The sequence below is a fragment of the Carassius gibelio genome, chromosome B15, assembly GCF_023724105.1.
Source record: "Carassius gibelio isolate Cgi1373 ecotype wild population from Czech Republic chromosome B15, carGib1.2-hapl.c, whole genome shotgun sequence".
Classification (NCBI taxonomy): Eukaryota; Metazoa; Chordata; class Actinopteri; order Cypriniformes; family Cyprinidae; genus Carassius; species Carassius gibelio.
The window spans coordinates 12,915,081-12,942,690 of record NC_068410.1 but is presented as its reverse complement, the minus strand read 5'-3'; the positions used below and the strand labels follow the sequence as shown (position 1 = coordinate 12,942,690).

Genomic DNA, 27,610 nt, shown 5'->3' with positions numbered 1-27,610 from the left:
GAGAGTTTTTGACCTCAGAATGTTGAATAATTAATTAATAAAATGAATAATTGTCACAACTGAATCCTCTGGTGACATGCAGGACTTCTCTATTCATTTAGTCCTCCTAAAGCTTGTGCCTGCAATTTTTTTTGTTTGTATGTGTCTATATTTTACCCTCATGTCATTCCAAATCCGTAACACCTTCATTCATATTCAAAACACAAATTAAGATATGTTGGATGAAATCCGAGAGCTTTCTGACCCTGCATAGACAGCAATTTAACTGAGATGTTCAAGGCTCACAAAGTTAGTAAGGACATTGTTAAAATAGTCCATGTAACATCAGTGGTTTAATTGTAATTTCAACTGACACGGAAGAGAAGAAATGGTTAAATAAAGCCATAATTTTTGTTTTCTTTGTGTACAAAATATATTCATGTAGCTTCATAAAATTAAGGTTGAACCACTGATGTTAACAATGTCTTTACTACCTTTCTGGGCCTTAGACAATTCAGTTTCGTTGCTGTCTATGCAGGGTCAGAAAGCTTTTGGATTTCATCCAAAATGTCTTAATTTGTGCTCTGAAGACATGAGAGTGAGTAATTTATGAGAGAATTTTCATTTTTGGGTGAACTTCCCTATACAAACAGTTCTTGCTTCATTTAGAGTTGAAAATTACTTGATTCAGTGCATTAGAGATTCTAACTGTAGAGATTTAGCAAATTATTTGTCAGGCTGATTTATACTTGACACACTTGTGAGTGCTTTTGTGTGATACACTAGAAGAAACTTCCTTAATAAGAGTCATTTTGTTCATGATGAGGTTTACACTAACCATGCTGTGCTGGTTTTTGAGTGTAGCCAGGAAAATAAAATAGAAAATAATGCAGCACACAATCCCATCTCATCTCATTTCATCACCTTCGGTTCACATTGCACAATCACAACAAAAAAACAAAGATACCCTTCACTGTGGTGCTGTGGAATCAACAGCAGAGTAGCTGTGTGTGTTTTAATGAGTCTTCAGCTCTGCAGGGCTCATGTACAGGGTTATTTGCAGAACTCTTCTACTATCTGGCCTGAATCCAGAGCCATGTGAGGGTTAGACATGCACAGGTGGGCCCTGGGTAACGTGCACAGGGTGAGAGAAAATTATGCCAGGATATGGGTCACAGAGAAAGAGGTGGGGTATGGCCTAATTTTTTAAACAGACAGATTGACTTATATAAACGCACTGAGAAGTCTAATAAAATCGTCTCAATGAGAATTCTAATTTTTTTGGAGTTTTCACTATTAGGCCTTGATGAGGCATATGCTAGGCAATATTATCAACTCACTTCCTGCCTGGCACAGCCGTACCTCCCGGTGAAGGACAGCTCTGAGCTGATGATTTCTATAATGTCAAGGCTGACCTCAAATCAAGTTTTTGAACCATCTGTTCAGTGAGGGAATTGCTAAGCTGGATCCAGAGTTGAGCTTGACAAGTTTTAAATTGCTTTAAAGACTTGGCATGAAGTCTTGAGGCTATTATGGCTAAATCGCATCAATTTAAACCTCGTACTCTATTTTTTAAAACTCTTTCCATTAATCACTAGTCAGATTTCTTGCATTTCTTTAACATTTTGAATCCTTCAATCCAGGCGAACCCGCCGTCATTTGACCGCTGTGAGGACTTGGCAGCTCTGCTCTACCTGAATGAGTCCAGTGTCATGCACTCCTTGCGCCAGCGCTATGGAGGAAATCTCATCCACACATACGCAGGGCCCAACATGGTGATCATCAACCCTACTAGCGCCCCCTCCATGTACTCAGAGAAGGTGAGGGCCCTTGTTTTCTTTTACATCCAAATATGCTTCTTTCTTTACCATGTAGTATCCAAATACACAATATTCACTAAACAGTAGGAGACAAATACTCAAATACTCACATAATGATCTAAGTTATGAAATGCATATTCTACTCTGACTGTGTGCAATTTATAGACAGAGTTGTTCCCTGTGGCAGCAATGCATTATGGGTACAATATTTTCTACAACTCTCCCTTCGTCAGTTAAACGCAATAGGAAATGGGCAACTAAAAGTCGCTAATGAGCTTTATTGGTTTTTATGCAAGATAAATTACTACCCATAAAATGTAATTACAATCCAGAAGAGAATTAATTTCGGTCACTGGTCTTTATTATGTGATTTTGCATTATGGATCAAGCTGATTATGTGCCGTGATAAACGTTTTCTGCATTCTAAAGCTGAAACTATGATATATGTGAAAATGCTGTTGGACTTGTGCTGGAAAGATGGTTTACGCTTACTTTCTTTTCAAATTAACAGCTATTGATTTTCCTTTCATTGGAAAATTAATGTTCATGGGTTTTACATTTGAGGCTTTAAGGTTTCCATTATTGACTTTTCTGTTGTACAGAAAATAAACATTCTGTAATACATTGAGATTATTAGATCATTAGTATGTGTATTTAGTTTTTCCAAACAATGATCTTCATTAAGCTTGCCCACAGGCTTTTGTTTTTCTTGGGCAAGATGCATAAAGAAAATGAATGTGTTAGAAGTTTCAGGTGATGAAAAGAAAGAAAATGAATGTTTTTGTCAGCAGGGCTGTGAACAGGTTCAAGGTATGAACTAAATTTTAACAGGAACAAAACTAGTAACAGAAACTAAATCAAATTTATTGTTCTGAACAGAATCGGAAATTTTAAATGGCCATTTACCAGTTAATAATGTTATTTTATCGTTCCATTTAATGTGAGCTGACGCATCCAGCAAGTGAAATGCTCCGTTGTAGAATTTGTTGCGTTCAGCTTGGCCCCCGCCTCACTGTGCTGATATAGCCGATGTTAACGATGATGTAATAATAAAATGCGACGTGAGCCTACTCGACTTGCTTTTTTTTTTTTATTCTAAAAACGCAATCTTATACAAGTAGTGTTTTTTTATATATATACAATGAAGAAAACCGTTTTAAATATCTTACAAAATAATTTTAATGTCTTTAAAGTGTTGATGGATTTTTTCATTTGTTAAGTAGACTACATTTGGCCCAAATCTAGAAAAGATGATGCTGTATTCCCTGTAACTAAGCACACTTTTTCTTTTTGAGTAAAGAAAATGCTGTACTTTGTTATTATTATCAAGCCCTATTTGTCAGTGTTTTAGAAGACTACTTTTTTCTCTGTCATTTCAGGTGATGCACATGTTCAAAGGCTGTCGACGAGAAGACACAGCCCCTCATATATATGCAGTATCCCAATCCGCCTACCGAAACCTTTTGACAACACGACAGGACCAGTCCATCGTGCTGCTGGGAAAGAGCGGCAGTGGCAAGACCACAAACTGCCAACATTTAGTCCAGTACCTGGTTTCGATCGCTGGCAGCGCTGGAAAGATCTTTACTGGTACAGAAACAAGAGCCAAGAGCATTTTAAATTCTAGGGCTGCACCAGATTTCTTTGGCAAATGTTGATTGCTTAGAATATTATAAATCAGTACATGAAAACTTTAATAACATTAATGTGTTTGATTTTATTTAAATTATTCTAAAATGGTAACCTAAAATGGTATTTTAATTTAATTTAAGCTCCAATCTGAAATTTTCGTACATTTGTAAAAGTGCAACACAGTGTAAAAACATTAGAATTTAATAACAGATACTTTTTTTTTCTTTTGTAACCAAGCTAATATTAGCCAATATAATATGGTCATTACGCATTCCCATTTTTAGCTGCATAGTATCTCACCATGTGCTTGAAAAGCTTGAACAGCTTGTGGTAAAGGGTGAATGGAAGGGTGTCATGCGGTCACTGGAAATGGGTTTGTGTAGCGTGGTGAGAGTGTAAGCGCTGTGAAGAGGGTGACAGATGAGGGCTGTGCTAATGATGCCCACTAAAGCACTCTGATAATTAGCTGTCATCAAGGCCTGCTCAACCCCTGCTTGGTCAATAATGACCTAATGAAGACTACAGTGCTCATCAACTATACCATTAATGCCTTGATGTTATCTCCGAATGCTCGACTCTGTATGCAGGATCCTGTCTTCTAGTGCAGTCAGTGTTAAAGAGTGAGTCCTTGAGTTAAATATGAATGTGTGTCTCCTCCAGCTGAGAAATGGCAAGCGGTCTACACAATCTTAGAGGCCTTTGGAAACAGTGCCACCTCCATGAACAATAACGCAAGCCGCTTCTCCCAAATCGTCTCACTGGATTTTGACCAGGCTGGTCAGGTGGCCTCAGCCTCCGTTCAGGTTTGTCCATTTAATACTGGGTTATATCGAAGCTATATAAAGTGCAAATTGTACTAATTTTAAGACTTGTAGTTAAATGGCAATGCTTCAGCTATCACGCACCCTTTTACCTTTTAATGCCCTTTTAATAAAATTGTTTAATTCAGAAAATAATAATACTGCATCATGTAAATGTTATCTTAATAATAGTTTTAAGAGTTTTAATAATTTCATCAATTGATGGTACAATACTTAAAAAATTACCCTTTTAGAATTCCTTTGTAATAGTTCTGTTCATTTGTAATATCTTGATAATTTCACTAAGACTTATCGTTCTCTTTCTTTTATATGTAGACCATGCTGCTGGAGAAGCTGAGAGTGGTAAAAAGACCAGAGACTGAGTCCACTTTTAATGTTTTTTATTACATGATGGCTGGAGCAGACAACACACTCAGGTAATCTCACAATAATTGTATGCATGTGCATTTTTCAGTAATTTAGTTTGATCCCAACTTTTCTGCTCCCAGAATGAGTGCACGATTGAAGAAATCTGTAAAACAGCTGTATAATTTAATAACTTGATCGTATTTCAATTTTCCTGCAGAACGGAGTTGCATTTTAACCACTTTGCAGAGAACAGTGCTTTTGGAATTGTGCCTCAAACTAAGGTTAGTTTTTATTTTATTTTATTTTATTTTACTAAAATTCCCATCTAATATTTTTTGTTTTGTGTGTATACGCAGTCTGAGGACAAGCAAAAGGCATCACAGCAGTTCACTAAACTGCAGGCAGCTATGAAGGTGTTGGGCATCTCTTCTGATGAACAGAAAGCTCTGTGGCTCATCCTTGGAGCCATATACCACCTTGGAGCTGCGGGGGCCACGAAAGGTAATGCGATGTCACCAATAACCCCAGCATAAACTCTGAGCAAAACGTATTTAGAAAATGTAATAGCTTGCTTTGATTCCGAGTCTTCCCCTTTAATCCCCACATTGCTGTCTCTGTGCTAATTTAGCGACCCAAAAGAATTCGACAACTTTCTCTTTACCCATCAGAACTGGAAAGCTTCAAAAAAAGCCTTAATGAGATAAAATGCTCAAAACGCCTAACAAGCACAGAAACAGACTTTATTAATTAAGGCAGACTTGCTGTCTGCTTACTGAGCTCAAACAGAGGAGCGACAAGCAGCTCAGGAAAACAGTTTGATTTTGAGGAGTTTAAAGATATGTGGGTTTCTTTAGCTCTAATGAGGATGGATGGCTCCGTATTCACAGTCTGTGATATCACTTCCCCCTCATGCAGTCAGAGGAGGATGTATTAATGAAACTTTTAATCACCAGACTCCAAACTGAACTGTCTACATGCTGTCTCTAGGGTCCACAGTCGTGGGAAACTCAGAAATAGCTGGGAATATTCTAATGGGTGTCTGATGTATCTTATAACATCATAGAAAATTGCTATATAGCGAGTTACATTTCTATAAAATTATTATTTACAAATTATCCAGTAATAAAAGGTGTTGGAAAGGTTTGACTTGGATTTGAATACATGGCCATTGGTCTGTTTTAATGTGTATGTAATGTGTATGGTCACTGTAGTCACTGATTTGCTCAGTATCTGCAGTGGATCCGTTCGTTCTAGTCTGGTACTCTTTTCTGTACCTGCATTCCTCCCGTGTCTCTTGCAGACAAATGTGGGAACACCTTATTTCTGACAGGAGGTACTGATACTGCTAGTGTTCTGAGTTGGAACTAAAGACTACCATAATATAAAATCAAACATCATAACTTGTAAAGCTTTTTTAGCAGCACGTTTTCCTTTCAGGACAGTATATTCAGTGTTTATAAAGATGTCTTTGTCTCCTGTCACTCAGTCGTACATGACTGTGCGTACAGCAGGGGTCAGTGTTGTTCTGCCTTATTACGTTTGGTCTTGGTCAAGTCTGTTGTTCTTCTTAGTACAGGCAAGGACCTGTAAAAAGTGATAAATTGTTTCTAGAACACTAGGCTTGATATATACTAGGTATCAGCTTTGGGAACAATAAGAATTTGTAAAATATTTGTATTTAGCAAGGATGGATTAAAGTGACTGTAAAGACATTTATAATGATTTCCATTTTGATCAAATAAATGCAGCCTTGGTAAGCATAAGAAATTGTTTTTAGATTTGATACATACAATAAAACAATAATTAAAACCACTTTCAATGATAAAAACTGAGAAACCTTCCCTTCCCCCAAATGAATGTTAGTGTACAGTACATAACCAAAAAATACAACATACTTTATTACAGACTTGCATCATTTACATGTATTCATTTAACTGCCCAAAGCTACTTAAATAAACCCAATAAACAAAAGCAATTATGCAACATAAATGGTATTAAACCATTTATTAAAAAAAACAAAACCTAAAGCAACATTATTATTCTACACATTTAAAAAATAAAATAAAAAATTACAATGTAACCTGTACATGTTATTTCAAGAACATAGACTTAATTTTTTTAAATATAATTATGAACTATTATTAATATTATTATAACTTTTTAAAATATATTTGGAGAAAAATTTCTACAATTAAAAATATACAAAATGAAAAAACTGTCACTATTAAGTCGGTAACACTTTACAGTATGATTCCATTAGTTAATGTTAGTTCATGTATTAACTAACTTGTACAAACATTGAACAATACTTTATTACAGTATTTATTAATTTTTGTTAATGAAAATACTGTTGTTCGCTGTTAGTTCATGTTAATTTACAGTGCATTAACTAACGTTAAAAGGAATTTTTTTTGAATTTATTAATGTATTAGTAAATGTTGGAATTAACTTTAAAGATTAGTAAATGCTGTAAAACTGCTGTTCATACTTAGTTAATGTTAACTTAAGTCATTATCTAATGTTATCTAATGAACCTTATTGTAAAGTGTTACCATTAAGTCTTTTACTAGTCCTGATATATGCTATTATATCAATTCATTGGCCAGCCATTGGAAAAGCACATATTGGTCATTTACTAATTGACAACTAATATGCAATGGAAATGCCTATTGAAAATGCATGGAAGAGCCAATAATGTGTGTATATGCAAGAGTTTGTGTGCTAACGATTGCATTTGTGGTTCCTTGTTTGTATTGAAAAATGTCTGTCATGTTCTAACCTCTTCTTCTCTACTTGCATGTTGCATGCTGCTGTTACAAAGCAGAGGCTGATGAAGGTAAAGAGCATGAATATTGTATATCAGCACAACATGCAAACACCTCATTTGTGTATGTGTGTGTGTATGGGTGTTATCGTAGTTGCCAGACATTTCCATTTGCATTCTTATTGTCGTCGTCTTTCATTTCTCTGCTGGGCTTCTTTTCTTTCAGAGGTTTATAACCATGTCTTAGTCTTGAAGCTTAGATAAAACTTTGGTGGGAATATGTGTGGGTGAGGGAGGGGAGCATCGTAACTTTGTTTTCTTAGAAGGCTCACGTTCTCTGATGTTTCTCCATGTTGTAGACTTTTCATTTCTGCAGTGCTTTTCTGTTGTAAAGACGCAAACACAAACAAAAAGCCTGTTCACTCTCAGTTCTTGTTTATTTTTGGCATTCATCTATTCCACCAGAGGCCTGCGTTGTTTCTCGTCTCTCTCTGCGACCTCTTCTGGTTGCGGCAACCTCACTGCAGCTTGTGTGTCACTCTTCTTGTGTAGGACTGTGATTTGCTCTGAGGTCAGTCGGAGCAATATCCGCTGGAAACAGTTGAAAGCCTTCAAAAGATTTTAAAAAGCTGACACATTTTCTGTGATGTCTAAACATTACAACTCACAGAAATCATCAGTTCTGAAAGTGAGAGTTGTATGTAGTCAGTGGTTCTCTAGAGCGGTTGTCCAAATTTACATTGAATATCAACATGGTACCAAAATAGCTTGTACAAAAAAAAAATAAATAAATAAAAAATATACGGTATATATATATTCAGCCAAATATAATTCGATTTGTATTTGATATCTATGTTTAATAATCATGAGATTTATATGCATAGCCTTATACAAAATTAATAACATGACATATATTTACTAGTGCTGGGCATTTAATAATTAGTAGATTAATCGTGATAATATTATTTATATGTGAATATTTCTATTCATATAATTTATATTATATATAAATATATTTAATATATAAACAAAACATACTTAAATGTATACATTCATGCGTGTGTATTTATATATAGAATAATAAATATATACTGTACACACATATATTTTATATAAACAAAAACATTTATTTTATATGCAATTAATTGCGATTAATCATTGCCCAGAATTAATATTTTTCACTGATGTTTTGTAATTTTTCCAGTAACCAGTAATCATGAAACTCGTCTTTGTTTCAATTGAACCCATCCAATCTCTTGTGGGATTTCTTTTACCTTTCATATTATCTTTATGATTTTTGGAGGATGAGGACATGTCACACAGCCTGTCCATGGCATCTGCTTAATTTGGCAGGTCTTTACCAAGTAACAGATGGGTTTGCATCAAAATACCAGTGACTGACTGGATGACAAATTTGAATAACGAAATATAAGGAAAGAGTTTCTCCGCCCTTCAAAACTGATATTCTAAATAAGCATACTCCTAGTTAGTTGCATTTTATCCTCCATGACCAGAACTAACCTGCAGCCTAATTTGTGATCAACCAGGTGAAAACCACTGCTCTTCTTCATCAAAACTTTTAGATCTTTACCACAAATCTGTATTCTAAAGCTAGCATGGCAGTATGTAAATGATGTAATCAGCGGAATTGCGTAAGACTTCTCTCAGATACCGTAAGAGCCCCACAGTCATTAGTGTTGCTTCATTCAACATGGTATTTATGCTGTCCCTGTGCATCTCACAGCGGGCCGGAAGCAATTTGCACGCCACGAGTGGGCACAGAAGGCAGCTTACCTCTTGGGTTGTACCCTAGAAGAGCTCTCGTCTTCTATCTTCAAACACCAGCCCAAAGGAACCTTACAGAGATCCACCTCGTTCCGCCAGGGACCAGATGATGTTGGGACAGGAGACAACTCGGGTAAGATCCTGCATAATACAAAACCTCTGACACAATGGAGTTGTGTTTGCTTTATTTGGTGGTATTAAAATGTATATTTTGCCTCACAGCTCCAAAGATCACAGCTCTGGAGTGTCTGGAGGCCATGGCTGCTGGGCTTTACTCTGAACTCTTTACTCTGGTCATCTCGCTTGTTAACCGGTAATGTTCGTTACCTCTTATGGTCAGGACAGTTCTTTACTTTTTATTTATGTAGGTTTTTAAATTAACCACCAGACTTTCCATTTCCACTTGTGAACAAGAACAAAGCCTGTATTGTTTGATGAATCTAACATACATTAAATATATATCTATTGTATGTTTGTGTTGTTTAGAGCGCTGAAGTCGAGTCAACATTCCCTGTGCTCTCTGCTTATTGTGGACACACCGGGATTCCAGAACCCAAAGCTGACCAAGCGAGACCGTGGAGCCACCTTTGAGGAGCTGTGCCACAACTACACCCAAGAACGTCTCCAAACGCTTTTCCACGAACGCACTTTTGTACAGGAGCTAGAGCGCTACAAGGAGGTGCAGCAGTCTACCCCGTTACTATCAAATTATTCCTTTTTTATTTTTGTACTGCCTAGCGGAGTTAAATCGATGTTGATTTTATTACAATCTCAAATTTAATTATGCAGAGTTAACATGTTTGTCTAAGCTGTTATAATCAAATGTGCTTGCTTTCCTTATTAACAAAATCAATAATCAGGCTAAGTACGTGAGCCACGCAGACATCAGTCATACAGATAATGTTCCTGTAAGAAATGAAAATTCATTTCTAAAAATAGATCTGTTTTTTAAATGCATGTTATTGAGCTCATTGCAAAAAGTTTATTCGTATAGGTTTCGTATTCGCATAAATTTTTTTCTTTCATTTAATTATAATGTCATAACTCAATCTTTCCAAAAATCCAATTAACAACCGATGAATAGAAAAAAGTCCCTGCCCTATATTTTTTTCTCTATTTTCATGCTTGAGTTCTAATAGATTCTGATTTTAATCCCTTACTTGTTTTTTTGTTTGGCCACGAGGCTGTAAAATCACAGAACAAGAGAAATTATAGTTTTAGACACATACAAAAATAGAAACCTTTAACCCAAAAATCAGTTTGAAATCATAGCTGACTAATACTCCCTCTATCCCTGTTTAGGAAAACATAGAGCTTGCATTAGATGACATAGAGTCCAGTACCTCACTGTCTGTATCAGCTATAGACCAAGCCTCCACTCAAGCATTGGTAAGCAACTCTTTTCTCTCCTCATCTTTTCTTTCCTCCTCAGGTTTCTGTAGTGCATCCCAGCTTGTCCCCAAAGGGGCCTTATCTGGAAAATGTGTGCTTTTCAGTTCTGAGTTTTTCCTTGTCTCTCACAACGTTGGGGAAAATTCAGTTTGACTGCTTGAAAGTCCTAGTCGATGACTTTTGTGTCCTTTAGTTTGTTGTTTGAGTGCGGACTCAACCTCAAAGTTATCTGTTGTGGTAAGTTATTATATTGTCGTATCTAGCCAGTTGTTGTAGGAGCAGTTTGTCAGAAACGTGGCTTTCTGGGAGGTTAATGAGACTAGAGAGGCTGTTCTTTTTCTCTCTCTGTGTGTGTGTGTGTGTGTGTGTGTGTGTGTGTGTGTGTGTGTGTGGGGGCATTTGAGTGGGAAGCGCCGTCTCTCTTCCTAAGGCACAACGTTCAACATTGTTAATGAAAGCACTTTTGATGACACGGTCTCTCTCACAAAATGTGTCAGGATCATGCTTAGTAGTCCTTGTTAAATCTGAAGCATATTGGAATCAGAGACGTGTGTGGCTGTATGCAGATGTTTTGCTCAGATATTATTTGTACCTTAGATTGCTCTGACAGCATTTCATTGTGTGTGTGTGTGTATAAATATGTATTTATTATTACTTACAGTATATCGTTTTTATTTTATGTTTTACTTAAAATAATTTTTTTTTTTATTGTCATCTTGAAACATGTTATGTTTCTCAGCAATATAACATTCACACACTACAGGATAGGATTTTATTTAGTCATTTTTTAGATATTGCAGCAACCCATCTCCATTAGTATCTCAGGTAACCATCTTTATGATTGAATTAATAGATTTCAACAGGCATCCTTGGCTTAAAAAAGGATTTTAGATTACAATGGGTCAGTGATAAGAGCTGATTGCAAAGACGAGGAGTGTGATTTTATTTCTAACAAGCTGCTTTGAGCATCACTATGAAGTGTTTTGAATGCCACCAGTGGTCATGATCACCAATTACGGTTTTGCGACTTGAAGTAGAAATGCAAACACAAATGCCCGTGTAGTCATTTAATCATTTAAGCTTTTCTCTGCTTTTCAATTTGCTGAAGTTTTGAAAGAAATTCATAAATTGTCAAATGAGCACTTTTAAAAATTAAGTAATTGAAAGCACTCGTTAAAACAACCCTGACGAGTTAATTAGCCAATCTGTGCCTGATGGAAATAGTCCAGAGGCATAGTGACGACAGCCTCATCAGTGTGAAAAGTAATATTTAAGGACATATTCTGAGCATATTCATAAGCCAACGTAATTGCTGTAAGTTCTTTTCCGCACCAGTCTCATCCGCAGTTATTCAGCAGCCTGCAAAGTGTCAGTGCGGCAATGCAGAACAAGGGAGAAGCCATTACTGGTATTAATTGCTTAAGTAGACAGCCAGAGCGTAAGGTTTAAAAATGCCTGCCTGACTGCCCTGGAGCTCTTACTTAATACAGGCCTTTAATGAGGAGCCCAAGACTAATAGCTCATCTTTTTTCTCCTCGTTTTCTCCTCCTCTCTCTTATTCTATAAAGGATAGTAATTGCTTTCATGTAATGACTAATGTTTTGTTTGAGGTCATTATCGAGATATAAAATGAAAAGTAAATTAAACAATGCACAGTATTGATGAATGAAAGCGGCTTGAATTGCGAGTAAACAAAGTTCTTGAGAGAGATTGAGTTGTTATAGCCACAGTACAGCATATACTTTTGGGTCTAAGGTCTTGTTATTCACACTGATGATTCACGATGACTGATGATTCAGAAAAGAAACTGCGGAGAGTGATGAGCTGGTAGTGCTTTCAGAAGGTTTAGATGTCCTTTTATAATGGGTCCCATTTCCGACTGTTCATTTATATATCAGGCTTTACAGGGTTAAACATTAAAAAGTATTTACACTCTAGCTCAAAAGTGGGGTTGTCACTTAAATTGGGGGCTCGTCCGGGATTTGAATCGGTTGTGTCCCCAGCACCCTAGTTTATATTACTGACCCCTGTCTACGGTTCAGTCTAACAAAGTGTTCTTGCATGTCCGTATGATTCAGGTACGGACCTTGGCCAGGACAGATGAGGCGAGGGGCCTGCTGTGGCTGATGGAGGAAGAAGCTCTGCAGCCCGGGGGCTCGGAGGAAACTCTACTGGAGAGACTCTTCAGTTATTACAGCCCTGTGGATGGAGAGGGCAAAGGTCAGAACACGATACACCTCCCTCATGCCCACTCACGCACATACTATAACACATAGATGATTATGTATGAAAAAGTCATGCAACCTCATGCGCTCAATGTGTCCCTCAGGCCCCGCCCTGCTGCTGAAGAGTGAGAAGGCGCATCACTTCCTGTTGGGTCACAGCCATGGAACTGACTGGGTGGAGTATGATGCTAGCGGCTGGTTGAGCCATGCCAAACAGAATCCTGCCTCTCAGAATGCAGCCATTTTACTGCAGGACTCTCAGAAGTAAGTACAAACATTTAGAGAATGTGTGTGTGTTTCATTATGTATAATGGCAACATTTTTGCTTATTGCTTTTGCTTTGTGGAGGTGTTAAATGAGCCAGCTTATTTTGTGTGTACTCTGGTCCTTCTCTCTGCAGGAAGAATATCAGCGGCTTGTTTATGGGGCGTTCAGGGGGTGCCACAGTTTTGTCAGGCTCTATTGCTGGGCTTGAGGGCGGATCACAGTTGGCCCTGCGCAGGGCCACAAGCATGAGAAAGACCTTCACCACTGGTGTGGCCGCTGTTAAGAAGAAGTCCCTCTGCATCCAGATTAAACTGCAAGTGGTAAGCACTTCAAATGTGAAAACTACATCCATACACTAATGCATTCAAAACAGTTAGACAGAGAGCAACAGAATGGAACTTTATTATGGACCTCCTTGACTAGAACAGAAAATGCAGGGCTACAGAGAGACCTTAAAGTTGTCTTCCATCACTGTTTTACTGTGTTCTTATTGTTCCCGAGGCATTGTTAAAATTATATATTACCTGATCTAGCTGAGTGGGCAAATTTTCAACCTCCTTATGACTGCTTGGGCCATTATATCACATAATATTTACCGTATTAAAAGTAAATAATTAAAAATGAAGCCATGTGAAAAAATAAACCTGTAAAATAAATATTTGTACTTTAGAAAGAGCTGTCAAAGTAGAGTTCTGGCACTATCAATTTAAAGGTACCACAGAAAAAAAACTAAGCGGCTGATGTAATTAAAGTGTCTTGAAACTTATTGTGACTATGTTGTATGTTTTTCCATAGGATGCGCTGATAGACACAGTGCGACGATCCAGGGTGCACTTCGTGCACTGTTTGCTGCCTAAAGCAGAGACTTCGGCTGGGGATTTGAAGGTGCTGGGAAGACCCTCATCTCGCTCTGGGGAGATAGAGACACATGGAGAAAGCTGTGACAATGGCCTCATGCAGCTGGATGTGTGCTTGCTCCGGGCACAGCTCCGCGGCTCCAAACTGCTTGACGCCCTGCGTATCTACCGCCAAGGTTGGAGTTTAAAAAGCAAGACATTTAAAACCTAAGATAAAGACCGTGAATGACCCTGGTTATCGATCTGTGACCTTTATTTTGAAGAGAATGTGGAAAAATGTATGAAGAGATTTCAAAGTTCAAATTTTCCATGCAGGTTTGACTTTTCCGAATATCACGTTTTTCTCGCAGGGTTGTTGACCTTTGTAGGTCTTATGTGGCCAGATGCTATGTAGTATTCTAGATGTCTTTTTATTTTATTTTTGGAGACGTTCATGGGCTTATTTTGTTGAGTAGTCTTTTTGAAGACATTGCAGTGAAATCAGCAAAATGTCACTGGAAAATCTTTTGGCACATTTCAGCCTAAAGCCCTGAGTAAGCAGAACATTCTCAAGATAAGCGACTGACCAATGCCCTCATCATTGCTCTATGCTGAACCTCCACAGACCTTGTAGCTTTCTGTAATCACACATACCCTTCTCCTGTAACGCTCCTGTCATTCTGCTCTCCCCTCCTCAAGGTTATCCCGATCATTTGGTCTTTTCGGAGTTCCGTCGCCGCTTTGATGTGCTGACCCCCCACCTGACAAAAAAACATGGGCGGAACTACATCGTAACCGATGAGAAAAGGGTGAGTGTCTTTTTATGTGTGTGTGTGTGTGAGTCTGTTGTTTCTCTAAGTGGCGTTTGGCTCCTCCTCCACGAGCTGCTCTTCCATGTAATTGATTATGACAGTGCTCAGGGCAGAGAGCTGTGTTGTTGATTAATGGGGCTGTAGTACACATCTTTTCCCCCTTAATCTCAGCTCTGCTCTGGTGACAGGGCAATAAAGGCTTTAATCAGGGACCAGAGTGACGACTCTATCAGTGGCATCCTGTCCTATCACTGACCCTGCATTTGTTATTGAGTCTACAAAGATCTGCAATGTCTTAATATGAACTTTGTGTATACAAAGGATGTATATGTGTGTGTGTGTGTATATATTTATACATTTGGACATATTTAATTGAACATAGGTTTCTGATGACCTAGATCCAAAGGCATATGCTTAAATGCTTAATTGGCTTTTTTACAAATATAAATGGATCTCTTTTTTTCCTTTTTCTTTTTCTCTTCTCTTCTCTTCTCTTCTCTTCTCTTCTCTTCTCTTCTCTATAATAATACATACTAATAAAATCATATAAAATATATAGTTTTGATTGCAATTTTTGGTCCCAGTTCCAATATCAATGACTGGTACTGTATGTATATTATCTATTTTATAGCACACAGGTAACAGGTCAGTATTAGAACATGTTATAGGCTCAAATTTCAGTATTTCAGGAGAATGATCTTTGTTTTCATGTTGCATTTTGCTATGTTTTTCAGAGGTCTCTTTTTGCTAATGAATTCTCAGCAGATTCCCCATTAGACCTGTGATCTATCTGCTGCTGCTCAGTCTTAGTCGTAGCTTTTTGCTTGTCTCTCACCACTGAACCTGTTCACCAGTTGGCCCCTGTGGCCCTGCAGAGAGCACTCAATACCTCCCTGTGGTTTTAGCTCAAACTCTAGCCATTAGTCATCAGTCCACTGAGATTTTTTTAATCCCCTGCCATGTTGTTATTTGCCTGACATCTTGTCAGGAAGAAAGCACTCATGGGTGAGTGGAAGAGAGGGGTCAGACATTAAGACAGTTGTTTGTGACCTGGTTTCCCCAAGGTGGCTTAACTTTTGGACAGAAAGAGCACCCCAGTCAGCACTCTGTCCACTTGGTGCCCTGCTGAGGTGGATGTCATACTAGATATTTATGTCTGTCTCACTGTTTCATATATATGTGTGTGTTTCAGGCTGTCGAAGAGCTGCTGGAGTCTCTTGAGCTGGAAAAAAGCAGTTACCACATGGGCTTGAGCAGGGTAAGTCATTCCTCACAATCAATGTACTAAACATTAAAAACGATAGTGTAGCTGATGATTTTATACCTAAAAGTGGCTCATAACCTGCAATACTTACAAACCCGATTCAAAACAAGTTGGGACGCTGCACAAATTGTGAGTAAAAGAGGAATGGAATAATTTACAAATCTCATAAACGTAAATTTTATTCACAATAGAATATAGATAACATATCAAATGTTGAAAGTGAGACATTTTGAAATGTCATGCCCAATATTGGCTCATTTTGTATTTCATGAGAGTTATATATTCCAAAAAAGTTGGGACAAGTATTAATAAGAGGCCGGAAAAGTTAAATGTACATATAAGGAACAGCTTGAGGACCAATTTGCAACTTATTAGGTCAATTTGCAATGTGATTGGGTATAAAAGGAGCCTTTCAGAGCGGCAGTGTCTCTCAGAAGTCAAGATGGGCAGAGGATCACTAATTCCCCCAATGCTGCTGCGAAAAATTGTGGAGCAATATCAGAAAGGAGTTTCTCAGAGAAAAAGTTTGAAATCATCATCATCTACAGTGCATAATATCATCAAAAGATTCAGAGAATCTGGAAAAATCTCTGTGCGTAAGGGTCAAGGCTGGAAAACCATACTAAATGCCCATGATCCATGGGCAACTTACACATCTGAAAAGGCACCATCAATGCTGAAAGGTATATTCAAGTTCTAGAACAACATATGCTCCCATCCAGATGTCGTCTCTTTCAGAGAAGACCTTGCATTTTCCAGCATGACAATGCCAGACCTCATACTGCATCAGTTACAACATCATGGCTGCATAGAAGGATTCGGGTACTGAAATGACCAGCCTGCAGTCCAGATCTTTCACCCACAGAAAACATTTGGTGCAACATAAAGAGGAAGATGCGACAAAGAAGACCTAAGACAGTCGAGCAACTAGAAGCCTGTATTAGACAAGAATGGGACAACATTCCTATTCCTAAACTTGAGCAACTTGTCTCAGTCTTATCCCAACTTTTTTGGAATCTGGTTTGTAAACTATTCACTCTAGCCAGCAGAGTTTTTATGTAATTTAAGTGTCTTGCATGTTTCAACAAAAAAAGAAAAGAAAGAAAAACAGTCAAGATTGAAATTATGGAAAAGTATCAATACACGTATCATGTCGGTTTACTCCTGTTGCATCTGTTTAAATTTAAACTATTGACATCTGGCAACCGCAACCATGAAAGCTTGTGAATGCTTCTTACCAATGCAAGATAACACAAATGACAAATTAAAATGAAAGCATTCCAGGATAAATAACATAAATAACCAGCGGGAAAATATTGCTGACAATTGTGCTTATTAAATTGAGAGAAGCAGAAATTGTGATCATGATTAAAATATAATTTATTGCACAGCCTGAATCAACACTGAATTGACTTGAGCTATATAATGACACCATTATTTTTTATCATAATCATGAAGCTCTAAATTCATCTAAAAACAGAAAGACTTCACGTGTTCAGTCTCTCTTTGTTATGGATCAGTGGATTGAGTCAGTTTGTGGCATACAGATTCGGCCTGAGTCACAAGGATCAGTTCCAAACAGATGGCATGATTTCCATTTAGATTGCCGAAACATTCGCTTCTTCTACACCTCTTAGACACAGACAGACTTTAATCCGCTCTGCCGCTGTGCTCACATCTGGATGGAAAATTCGGCAGTGTGGGCTTCGGCCAAAATGACTCGACTCCTCCTCTCCCGCCGTGAAGCACTCTCTGCTCTGGGCCGACGCTTTACCCAGAATGCTAAGCTGCAGATGGGACATAGCTGGCATCGTTGGCAGGCCTCATTGGCCGGCGTGTTGGAGCGAGAAAGACAATTATTCAGAGGTTTTCTGAGAACACATGAGCCAGGCTGGAAGGTTGTGCTATTGCACACTGGGTCTCCCCTAAATTTGAATGATTAAAGTTGAATTCCTTTTGTGCATCTTCTATAGACCATAGATTGATTCTGGCATTGGCTTGCTTTGTTTGGTTTACTCTGGCTTGGCACACAACGATAACTCACTACAAACACCAATCAGCCCAGCAAGATATTGTGCTTCCAGACAAAGAACAGAAGCCTGGAGAGAGAGCCAGAATAATGACACTCTGATAAATAGCTGATTACACAAAAGGGAATAGATAAAAACGTGTCCAGGAAATACACAAATGATTAGTTTGCGGGTGGCAGTCATTTTAGAATTCTGCTTCACACCACTGATGGTGATTGTATAAAAAGTGGATATTTAATTACATTTTAATATTATTTTGTGTTGTATTGTTTAAAATAATAGGGCTACTATTTTATTTTATCTTATTTTTAGGGCTGCAACTAACGATTATTTTGATAATCGATTAATCTGTCGATTATTTTTACGATTAATCGATTAATCGGTTTATGTACTTATATTTTAGTTTTTTCCATTTTTTCCCCAAGTAAATTATTAATAAAGGGTCTTTATCATTCAGCATAGATTTTTAAGAGATTTTAACCATTTTGCATTGTCATATCCTCATCAAAAATATACCTGGAGTTGTTTTATTATGTTAGTAATCCTTTGTAGAACTCTTCTGCAATCAAAGCACTGACCCATACTCTAGCAAAATTCACAAGGAGATTTCAAATATTGTTTTCACCATGGCAGTCCTTAGAGCTCCTAAAGTAGTTTAACATCCCAAACAAAGCTTCAGGAATCTTTGAGAACATATTCTCACGAAGTATAAGGATAAAACAGAATAAAATTGCAGTGCATTGTATTTTATTATTTACTGGGAAAAAGCTTTATAGCTTATGCTGTGAAATTGTAAACAATCCTTCGGAAAAAAAGTGCCAATGGCATGAAACCTGAATGGAACTCACAATTTAAAGTAAAATCCATCAGAAGGTTGTCCAGAAAAAAAAAATTGGGACACACAAAAAACCTTCTGTGTGAAAAAGAGCAGTGAATACTTAGAAAAGAAGTGCATTTTAAATATACTCAAACATTTACCTCTCTCATTCAGTCATAATTAGGCTGCAAGTCTGAATTATGAACTGGTAAACGACAAACTGATCACATAACATGTTTGTAAAGCTTTAAATGTTAACTGTTAAAAAGCAATGTTATCAGCTTTTACGACTAAACATTTGCAAACAACCTTGTACTGGAGAATCTGCACAAATAAAATTCTTAGGGGCCGTTCACATATCGCACCTAAAAACGCGTGGAAAACGCTAGGCGCGCCGCTTTCTCCTTCTTTCCAAAGCGCTCGGGCAGAAGCGCTCCTGAGGCGTCTGCCTTTGCTAAGTAACTATGACGTGCTCTCTCCATGACGTGCCCTCTCCATGAAGACCCGGAAATTTCAGCAAAGGATAAATGGATGCGGTGTGGACGCGCCTGGAAAAACGGGCGCATCGCACCGCGTGCGTGTCGCGACCGCGTCGCTTCCATTATGAGAGTGCATACTGCGCGCCTACATAGGAAATAACGAACTTGAGCACGCAAAAGACACGATATGTGAACGGCCCCTTAAACAGTTCAGTAGTGCAGAGTTTACAGGTTACTCTTCATTTTGAAGGCTCAAAGTAAAGTACTCCCACTTCCCGCTGAATGCTGCAGAGACGCTGTTCGGGAAGCACGTGACATAAAACGAGGCCAGCTATTGGCTATTCGCTACTTCACCTGCTGTACTGGCTGAGTAAAACCTCCGGTGGCTCATTACTGCCACACTTTGGTCACCACAGATTTGAAATATGCACGAAATGAGCCGCTTATGGCAAATAAAATTTATTTAACGACGAATCGATTACTAAATTAGTTGACAACTATTTTAATAATCGATTTTAATCGATTAAATCGATTCGTTGTTTCAGCTCTACTTATTTTTATCTATCTATTTATGTATTTTTACTTATGTTTTTTTAAATGCATTTTGCTTAATTTAAAGTAAAGTGCAAACCGTCTTTTGGCGTTAAAATAGTACTGTCAGGATTTACTAAAGGCGCGCAGTGAAGAATTAGCGCTGAAAAGGCATGGGCATGGTTATTTTTGCACCTGACCTTATTGAATATGCATTTTTAGGAGTTTCCCTTTCAGACTCAAAAATGATGGGAGGAGAGCATTAAAATTAATTACTGATGTTTGAACTCCTCATATCACTGGTATTTGCGCCGTTATTTAACGACCAAACAAAGCATGTCTTAAGCAAGCAGTAATTTGCAGCATTACAATGTGTTCTTTAATGTGTGTATTGTCCGTAAATCACACCCAGAATTTTCCATCAGCGCTTTTATTGAATTGCGCTCTATCACTAATTTGCCATGTTTAGTAAATCTGGCCCCTATTTTCTTGTGTACAGATGTCACAAAGTTAAATCGACTTAAGTAACATTAAGACATTTTTTGTGAACAGGATCCCAAGCAGTCATGAAATCCCTCCACTGCTTATTGAAAACAGTCATTGTACAGTTGCCATCCGTCTAAGTCATAGACTCCCCCACTGACTTACACACAAGCTCTTCTCTTTGCACTCCTCCATCGCCATTCGTTTCCCCGTCTCTTCGTGAGGAATGTCACTCTCTTGGTCTCCATGGAAAACGCAGCCATTTGACCTGTGTGAAGGGACCTTTCCACCACACTGACCTTCGGTGCTTTTGTGAGGAAAAGCCTGGCGAATCACAAGCCTGCTGGGTGAATGTCATGGGGAGACTTGGCTAACAAGCAGCCGCACGCAACAGAGACATTTCTGAACACTACATCATGTTCTTCAAGTGAACGCTTCCAACAGAGTCTCTTAGGATGAGGTAATTCGGTAAGATAGTGTTTCACACATACTCCCTGATGTCGTGGGCAATGTAATTTCGAGTATTTTAGCATCTCCTCCTAATCTTACATTTGACTCGAGAGGACCATGAATGAAGTTCTCGTTTGGGTGATATCAGGCCTTTTTTGCAGCACATCTTCACTGACATTGAGAAATGAAACTCAATTTTCCCTTGCTACTCTCCTGAGGTAGAGAGGTCCCTCTCTGATATTACACCTGCCTGAAAGCAGATAAGTGTGTGTGTGTGTGTGTGTGTATTGGCTGCACAGAAGGTAGCTCAGCCCTGATGTTCTAATTTACTGGGTTGTAAAGGGTTGCGGGGAGCGTTTCAGGTAAACGTATTGTCCTTTATTTTTATTTGTGGTACCATTGGGTTGGCAGTCGAATGCCGTGGGGTCCGAAAGCTGTCAAACATTACATGAATATGGAATCATTTCATAATACTCCATTCTCCCCTATGATCTGATGCTTGGAGCTCTGAGAGATTGCCTCCTGTAATAACAATAACCGGCTCTACATCACTGAAAGGCTCTGGCTGCCTTTGATGTAAAAAGGAAGATTATACTGCAGAGCTGCTTCAGAAAAAGGCTCAGTCAAGAGGCATTTGTTGCCATTCCCTCAGATGAGTAGTAATTGCAGCAGTGGACTCTCATCCTCCCTTCTCTCTCTCTGTTTCTTCCTCTATATAAAAAAAAAAATTCCAATTTCCCAAAGCAGTACTTCTTTCCAGCTCAGGCTCTCAGGTACACCCCTGATTCTGTTCGGCTTTTAATTAGGATTCTGTTCATCTAGATTAATCCATCTTTAAAACTAATAGAATGCTAATGCAATTAGACCATGTCTACAGAGTTTGATGAATGCATGTCTGGAAAAAGTGCAAGGTCCACTTCTCTCAAATTTCTCTGATTAAACGGCCTAATGGAGTTGGATTCCGAAGTGTTAATCCAACTCGGTTTGACACCCCCACCACAGAGCGGAAAATTACGAGTAAACAGAGCATGGGCAGAGGTTCAGAGGAAATCCCACGCTTTCAGACAGGGTGACTGCAGAACTTATTTGCAGGAAAGGAAAATATGGGACTATGACATTTTATAATAATAAAAGTTTAATATTGTGAACTATTGTTACCATTTAAAATAACTTTCTGTTTTAAGATTTTGCAATATATTATAAATTATATCAATTTTAATTTTAATTTTATATATTAATTTCCTGTGATGGTAAAGGTCATTGTTATATGCTTTTTTTTCTTTTATTTATTTATTCATTTATTTTTTTTAAATAAAATAGTTTATTTCTTTGAAATACAGTCTAACTTATACTAAACCTATAATTATATAAACTTAAATATATATATATATATATATATATATTATTAATATTGTCTGACAAATACATTAATTTAAAATATTCAAAATGTGTGTGTGTATATGCCTGTATGTATACTGTGTGTGTGTGTGTGTGTCTATATATATATATATATATATATATATATATACTGTATGCAAGATAGTATCTTGTATTTCTATACATCTAATAGCAGTGGTCTGTTTGCAGGTGTTCTTCAGGGCAGGTGTTTTGGCCAAGCTAGAGGAGAACAGAGATATCCAGACCAGACGCAACATCACCCTGTTTCAGGCAGCTTGCAGGGGCTACTTGGCACGACAAGCCTTCAAGAAGAGGAAGGTAAGTTCCCCTGACCTCATAGAAAGGAATTCATAATGTAAATAATTTATATTGAAACATTTAAGACATTTTAAGCCACTTTTTGTTCCAGCAAAGTGGAAATGTTTTGTGCGCGAGCGCCTCTTTCCCGCTCTCAGCGCTCGAGTTCACTTGTGGTAAAGGTTTGTCTCAGAGTCCATCAGAATGTCGGTGCTTTCTTGAGAAAATCCTTCTGGCTGTGGCCTCGGCTGACAGATAACATTCAATCAGAGCATCTCCAGGGAAGAAGACACCTACCCCACTGCCCTCCATCACAGGCCTATCGATTCTCTCGCCACTGTGTGCCCTGCACTCTCGCCTGCCCCCTCTCCGTCCATTAATTTCTGCTTTGCCACTCACTCTGTCTCTTTTTGGGATTAAGCCCCGGCGTCTTGTATTTTGTTCTGCCTTCCTTTCAGTCTCTGATCTTTTGTGCTCTATTCTTACTTTCTCACTTCCACACTCCTGCGGCCCTCAGTGGGATTGGCTGAGGATGTGAGGGCCAGATCTTACGGTTGCCTGTGACTCTGTCTCTGTCTCTTGATCAGACTGGGCCCCTGTCTCAGTGAAGTTTGTGTGAAAGGAGGAGGTGGGCTGGATGTAACTCCTCATGCTGCTGTTGGCCCTCGGTGGTCAGCTGTCTTGGCAGTACAGCTTCATCCACTTCCTCTTTCAGCGTTGTACACAAACCAAGAAGGCTTTTCTTGGTGAGACTGTGTTTTCAGTTCACCTCAGAGCTCTTGACAGCAGACAAGACTGTTTACTGGATGTTTTGCTGTAAGTAAAGGGAGTTTGAATGAGTTTGTTTGCACTTGTGGGCTGTTGTTTGTATCGGAGATGTTAGTAGGGGTTCCTTTCTTCATTTAGCTCCTGTTTGTTACCTCTGTTGTTTAGCAGGGCTCCTTGTAAGGCGTCTTTTGTAACAATGATTTGTAGGTGAGCCGCTTTATAGCTGTTGCCATAAAAGATGTCTTGTGTACTTCGAGATTTGTTTAACTTCTTTGAAAAAGTTCTTGACTAAATACTGTGGCTTTCCATTTGCTGGCGGGTTCACTGTTATTTTCTGCTTTCTGTAAAATTATTGTCCCAACAAAGAGCCTTGTCTGGATGTCTCTGAATCACAGCAACCTGTCCCCAAAGGAATTTGTTTCTTTAGAAAGAAATCTTTTGTCAAGCACATGTCAGAAACCTGTGCTTCACGCTAGACTGAGAGATGAGTCTAGGGATTTGTACTGGGTTGTAGCTGTACTGTAACAAAGTCTCCCGATGGGCCATAACCTCAGACGCCCATGGGCTTGTCAGTGACTATATAATGAATATTACATGCAAAAGTGCCAACATTCTCTTTTTCTGACAAGCTGTAATCTGATTGAATGGATTTAGGCAATTTGTGGAAGTCAAGGTACGACAATAAGAGCTTTTGAGAATGAAATTATCACAGAATTTGGTTTGCTGGATAGTCAGATCTTTGAAATAAATTTTCAGGTAAACTGAGGAATTTATTAAAATTAAATATCCACAAGCAGAATTTTATATCATGCCATATTTTCAAAGCTATTTTTGTAAAAAAAAAAAAAAAAAAAAAAAAAAAAACTTTCTTTTTTTATTTAATTAAAATTCTTTTTGAAATAGACATTTTTTTGTTTTTATACACTACCTGTTAAAATTTTGGGGTAAGATTTTTTTTTTTTTTTTTTTGACCATTGCTGATGGCAGTGATGAAAACAGTCTTAGACAGAATCTCAGTATCACATCCTCTTCTAAATCTAAAAAAGTGAGTGGAAAGTGGAAGTGGAAAAACCAAAGTATGTGATGGAGTAATTTTTTCTAAAGGATGCATTTAATAATGTCAAGACGAGCAGTGTTGAGTTGAATCTTTACAGCAGATCCCATGTGGGAACAGGCTTCCTGTGGCAAACCACAGTTGCCACAACACAAAATCAATTTGCTTGTTTCTCTCTCAGATCGATAATGGAGGGATCTCAGCACCTTGAAGTCTGTTCCAGTTTTAGAGTGCGTTCTAAGCCTCCAGTCCCTCCAGATTTCTCCGTCTTTCCACTCTCCTCTTTTCTGTTTTGTCTCTGTGGGGGGCATCTGAAAAGAAGAACAACTCCAAGTGGGCTTCTCTGAAGCTCATCGGCTCCTCCCGAAGTTTCTTTGACATTCTGCAGAAATGACACTAGAGGGAGCTGGGAATTTCATGAATGCTAATCGTGTGTCTAATTAACTCATTGCCTAAAGACACAAGCTTTTGCTCCAAGTGTGAACAGATGCCCTCGCAGACACGTGTGAGTGCGCTCAAATGTCCTCGTGTTCATACGTGCAGATTAATGCCACCTGCTGATCCGTATTCAAATTCACACCACACACCTGTTGGAAGGGTTGTGGACGATTTTGTTAGAGTCATCCGCTCCTGCCAGGCCCCAGGGCTCACAGGCACCATATCCTCCAGACAGCCATTTTAATTAGGAAGCTCTTCCCGATTTCACCGTCTCTTACAAGCTGTTTAGATTGCTGTTTGTGGCATTTATTGTGGTCAAAGCATGGCAAATGAACTGTGGTGCATATGTCGGCCATGCGGCACCTCTGTTCTGTGCTGAAGCTTTCCCGCCGTGACAAATTAGTCATAGCTCGAATGCAACTTGCACAGACTCGGTCCCGTTAATGTGCTGAATTGGGCCCGTCTAATTGGGTTTCCAGATAATCCGTTATTATTTGAATTGTCCCTGTTCCTGCAGCATGTAAATCTTATGCAGGGTTTAAATCAGCTGCCAAGTAGTATTGAAGTTTAATTGAATTACTCAAAGGAGCTAGGGGCTTTTGCTTCGAGCTGCATTTCTACACAGTTGGTACAACTCCAGAATCACTCCTCTGTAAAGCCTTCTGACGGCCTCATTGAAGAAAATGTGTTTGTTTTCCATTTATTCTTCCTTTGATCAACACAAGTAATGGGTGTTTTGCTGGGGGTTAGTATGTAAGCCATGTTTATGTCCACTTGATGGAGTAGAGCAGCATTGTTTTGTTTCAAACTGAGTCTAGAGTGGAAATAAGTGGGTAGCACACTGAGATGTGTGAGATGACTGACTGTGTGGTCAAGCTTATAAATATGAAAAAGTTCTCAAGTTGAATTAATTTGTCATTTTAATTTATTAATTTGATTAATGAACAAATTACTCTAAATTGTTTATATATATACATGCATACATTCAGTTGTGTAAGTTGACATACCCCTTGCAGAATAAGCAAATGTTAATAATTTATACAAAATAAGATAGTTCTTGAAAATTACATGTTATTTTTTATTTAGTACTGTCCTGAATACGCTATTTCACAGAACCGATCTTTATACATATATATACTCCACAAGAAGACAAAATAACTGAATTGATAAAAATTGCCCCCTTCAAAAGTTTACATACCCTTGAATCTTAATACTTTGAGTCGTTTCCTGGATGATTCGCAACAGTTTTCTGTTTTGTGATCGTAGTTCATGAGTCTTGCGTTGGTCCTGAGCAGTTCAACTGCCTGCTGTTCTTCTGAAAAATCCCCTAGCTCCTGCACATTCTTTTGTTTTCCTGCATCTTCTGGATATTTAAACATTTTCAATGTTTATCATAATCATATCATATCATATATCAGAATCATAAGTGACTGTATGATTTTGAGATCCATCTTTTCACACTGAGGACAACTGAGGGACTCATATGCATCTATTACAGAAGGTTCAAATGCTCACTTATGCTCCAGAAAAAAAACATGCATTAATAGCTTTACATTAAAAGTCTACAGAGGCTTAATGCTCTTCAAAGTCTACAGAGGCTTAATGCTCTTCAAAGTCTACAGAGGGTAGTTACAATTGACATAATAAGCTTAATTTACCCTGATCTTCAAATTCAAAAAGTCCCTCAGTTGTCCTCAGTGTGAAAAGATGGATCTCAAAATCATAGTCACTTTTAGAAATGGTTCAAATATGCAGAAGATGCTGGAAAAACGAAAGAATGTGCAGGTGCTGGGGGATTTTTCAGAAGAACAGCAGGCAGTTGAACTGCTCGGGACCAACACAGGACTCATGAACAACATTACACAACAGAAAAATAGTCTTTGTGAAGTGTATATATAAACATCTGTTATGAGATATATTCATGACAATACTACTGTAAATAAAAAAATAACATGCAATTTTCATGGAGCTGTCTTATTTTGTTACAATAATATATGCATATTCTGGTGTATGTAAACTTATGAGCACAACTGTGTGTATGTGTGTGTGTATATATATACACACACACACACAGTCTCATTAATAGATTCTCATAAGCTTTATGATAATACTGTTAATTACTAAGTAGGCCTTCCCATTGTAATGAATAAAATGTAAAAATAAATAAATGAAATAAAATATTTCTCTCAAATGTCTCTAAAATGTTTACTCACTTTTTAAAGATTACATTTAAATATTTCCTAAATATTAAATTTAGTTTAATTTGATAGCAATCTGAAATTGATAAGTAGGCCTACCCAATGTGATGAATAAAATAATTAAATAAAAGAAAGTACTATTAAAAATATATACATATGTTATATTATATTATATTATATGTATACATATGAATCTTTTCTTTTAAATAGTTTTAATATAAAAAAAATCCTAAATATTAAATGAAATGAAATGTAATTTCATTTCATTACACTCTGAAATTGATAAGTAGGCCTACCCAATGTGATAAATAAAATATTAAAATACATAATTAAGAGAAAATACTATCAGAAATGTATTTATTTATTTATTTTAAATTATTTTAATATTACATTTAAACACTTCTTAAATATTAAATTACATTTAATTTAAGTAGGCCTATCCAATGTAATGAATACATTTTTTTAAAAAGAGGAACATTTATTTTTTAAATATTACTTAAATCTTTCCTAAATGTTAAATTTAAAATATTTTATAAATATTATATTACATGATAAAGTTTTAACTTTTTTGAAATCTTAATCTTTAAATAGTATAATTTAGTTTTTAAATAATAAATATTTATCTCATACGTCATTATAAAACATTTTGCTTGCTCTTGGGGATATACCTCACTTGGTGGTTCCTTGCCAATAGTCCCACCCATAGGCTTATTGCAGAGCAT

At 37.7% G+C, this 27,610-nt stretch overlaps 1 protein-coding gene across 8 annotated transcripts in view; it reads left to right on the top strand.

The window, feature by feature from the left end:
* myo18ab (myosin XVIIIA b) overlaps positions 1–27,610 on the top strand; it is a 98,860-nt gene that overhangs the window by 43,206 nt on the left and 28,044 nt on the right. For 7 of the 8 annotated variants that reach the window (XM_052575467.1, XM_052575463.1, XM_052575462.1 and 4 more), the window contains 18 exons: positions 1,623–1,799; positions 3,179–3,389; positions 4,092–4,234; positions 4,568–4,668; positions 4,818–4,881; positions 4,957–5,101; positions 7,422–7,436; positions 9,109–9,282; positions 9,372–9,462; positions 9,636–9,828; positions 10,452–10,538; positions 12,620–12,761; positions 12,871–13,030; positions 13,167–13,353; positions 13,829–14,066; positions 14,569–14,678; positions 15,874–15,939; positions 22,323–22,451. In XM_052575467.1, coding sequence (XP_052431427.1) covers positions 1,623–1,799; positions 3,179–3,389; positions 4,092–4,234; positions 4,568–4,668; positions 4,818–4,881; positions 4,957–5,101; positions 7,422–7,436; positions 9,109–9,282; positions 9,372–9,462; positions 9,636–9,828; positions 10,452–10,538; positions 12,620–12,761; positions 12,871–13,030; positions 13,167–13,353; positions 13,829–14,066; positions 14,569–14,678; positions 15,874–15,939; positions 22,323–22,451 — 2,433 coding nt within the window. The remainder of the gene's footprint in view (positions 1–1,622; positions 1,800–3,178; positions 3,390–4,091; positions 4,235–4,567; positions 4,669–4,817; positions 4,882–4,956; positions 5,102–7,421; positions 7,437–9,108; positions 9,283–9,371; positions 9,463–9,635; positions 9,829–10,451; positions 10,539–12,619; positions 12,762–12,870; positions 13,031–13,166; positions 13,354–13,828; positions 14,067–14,568; positions 14,679–15,873; positions 15,940–22,322; positions 22,452–27,610) is intronic. The other variant, XM_052575459.1, reaches the window with a different exon arrangement.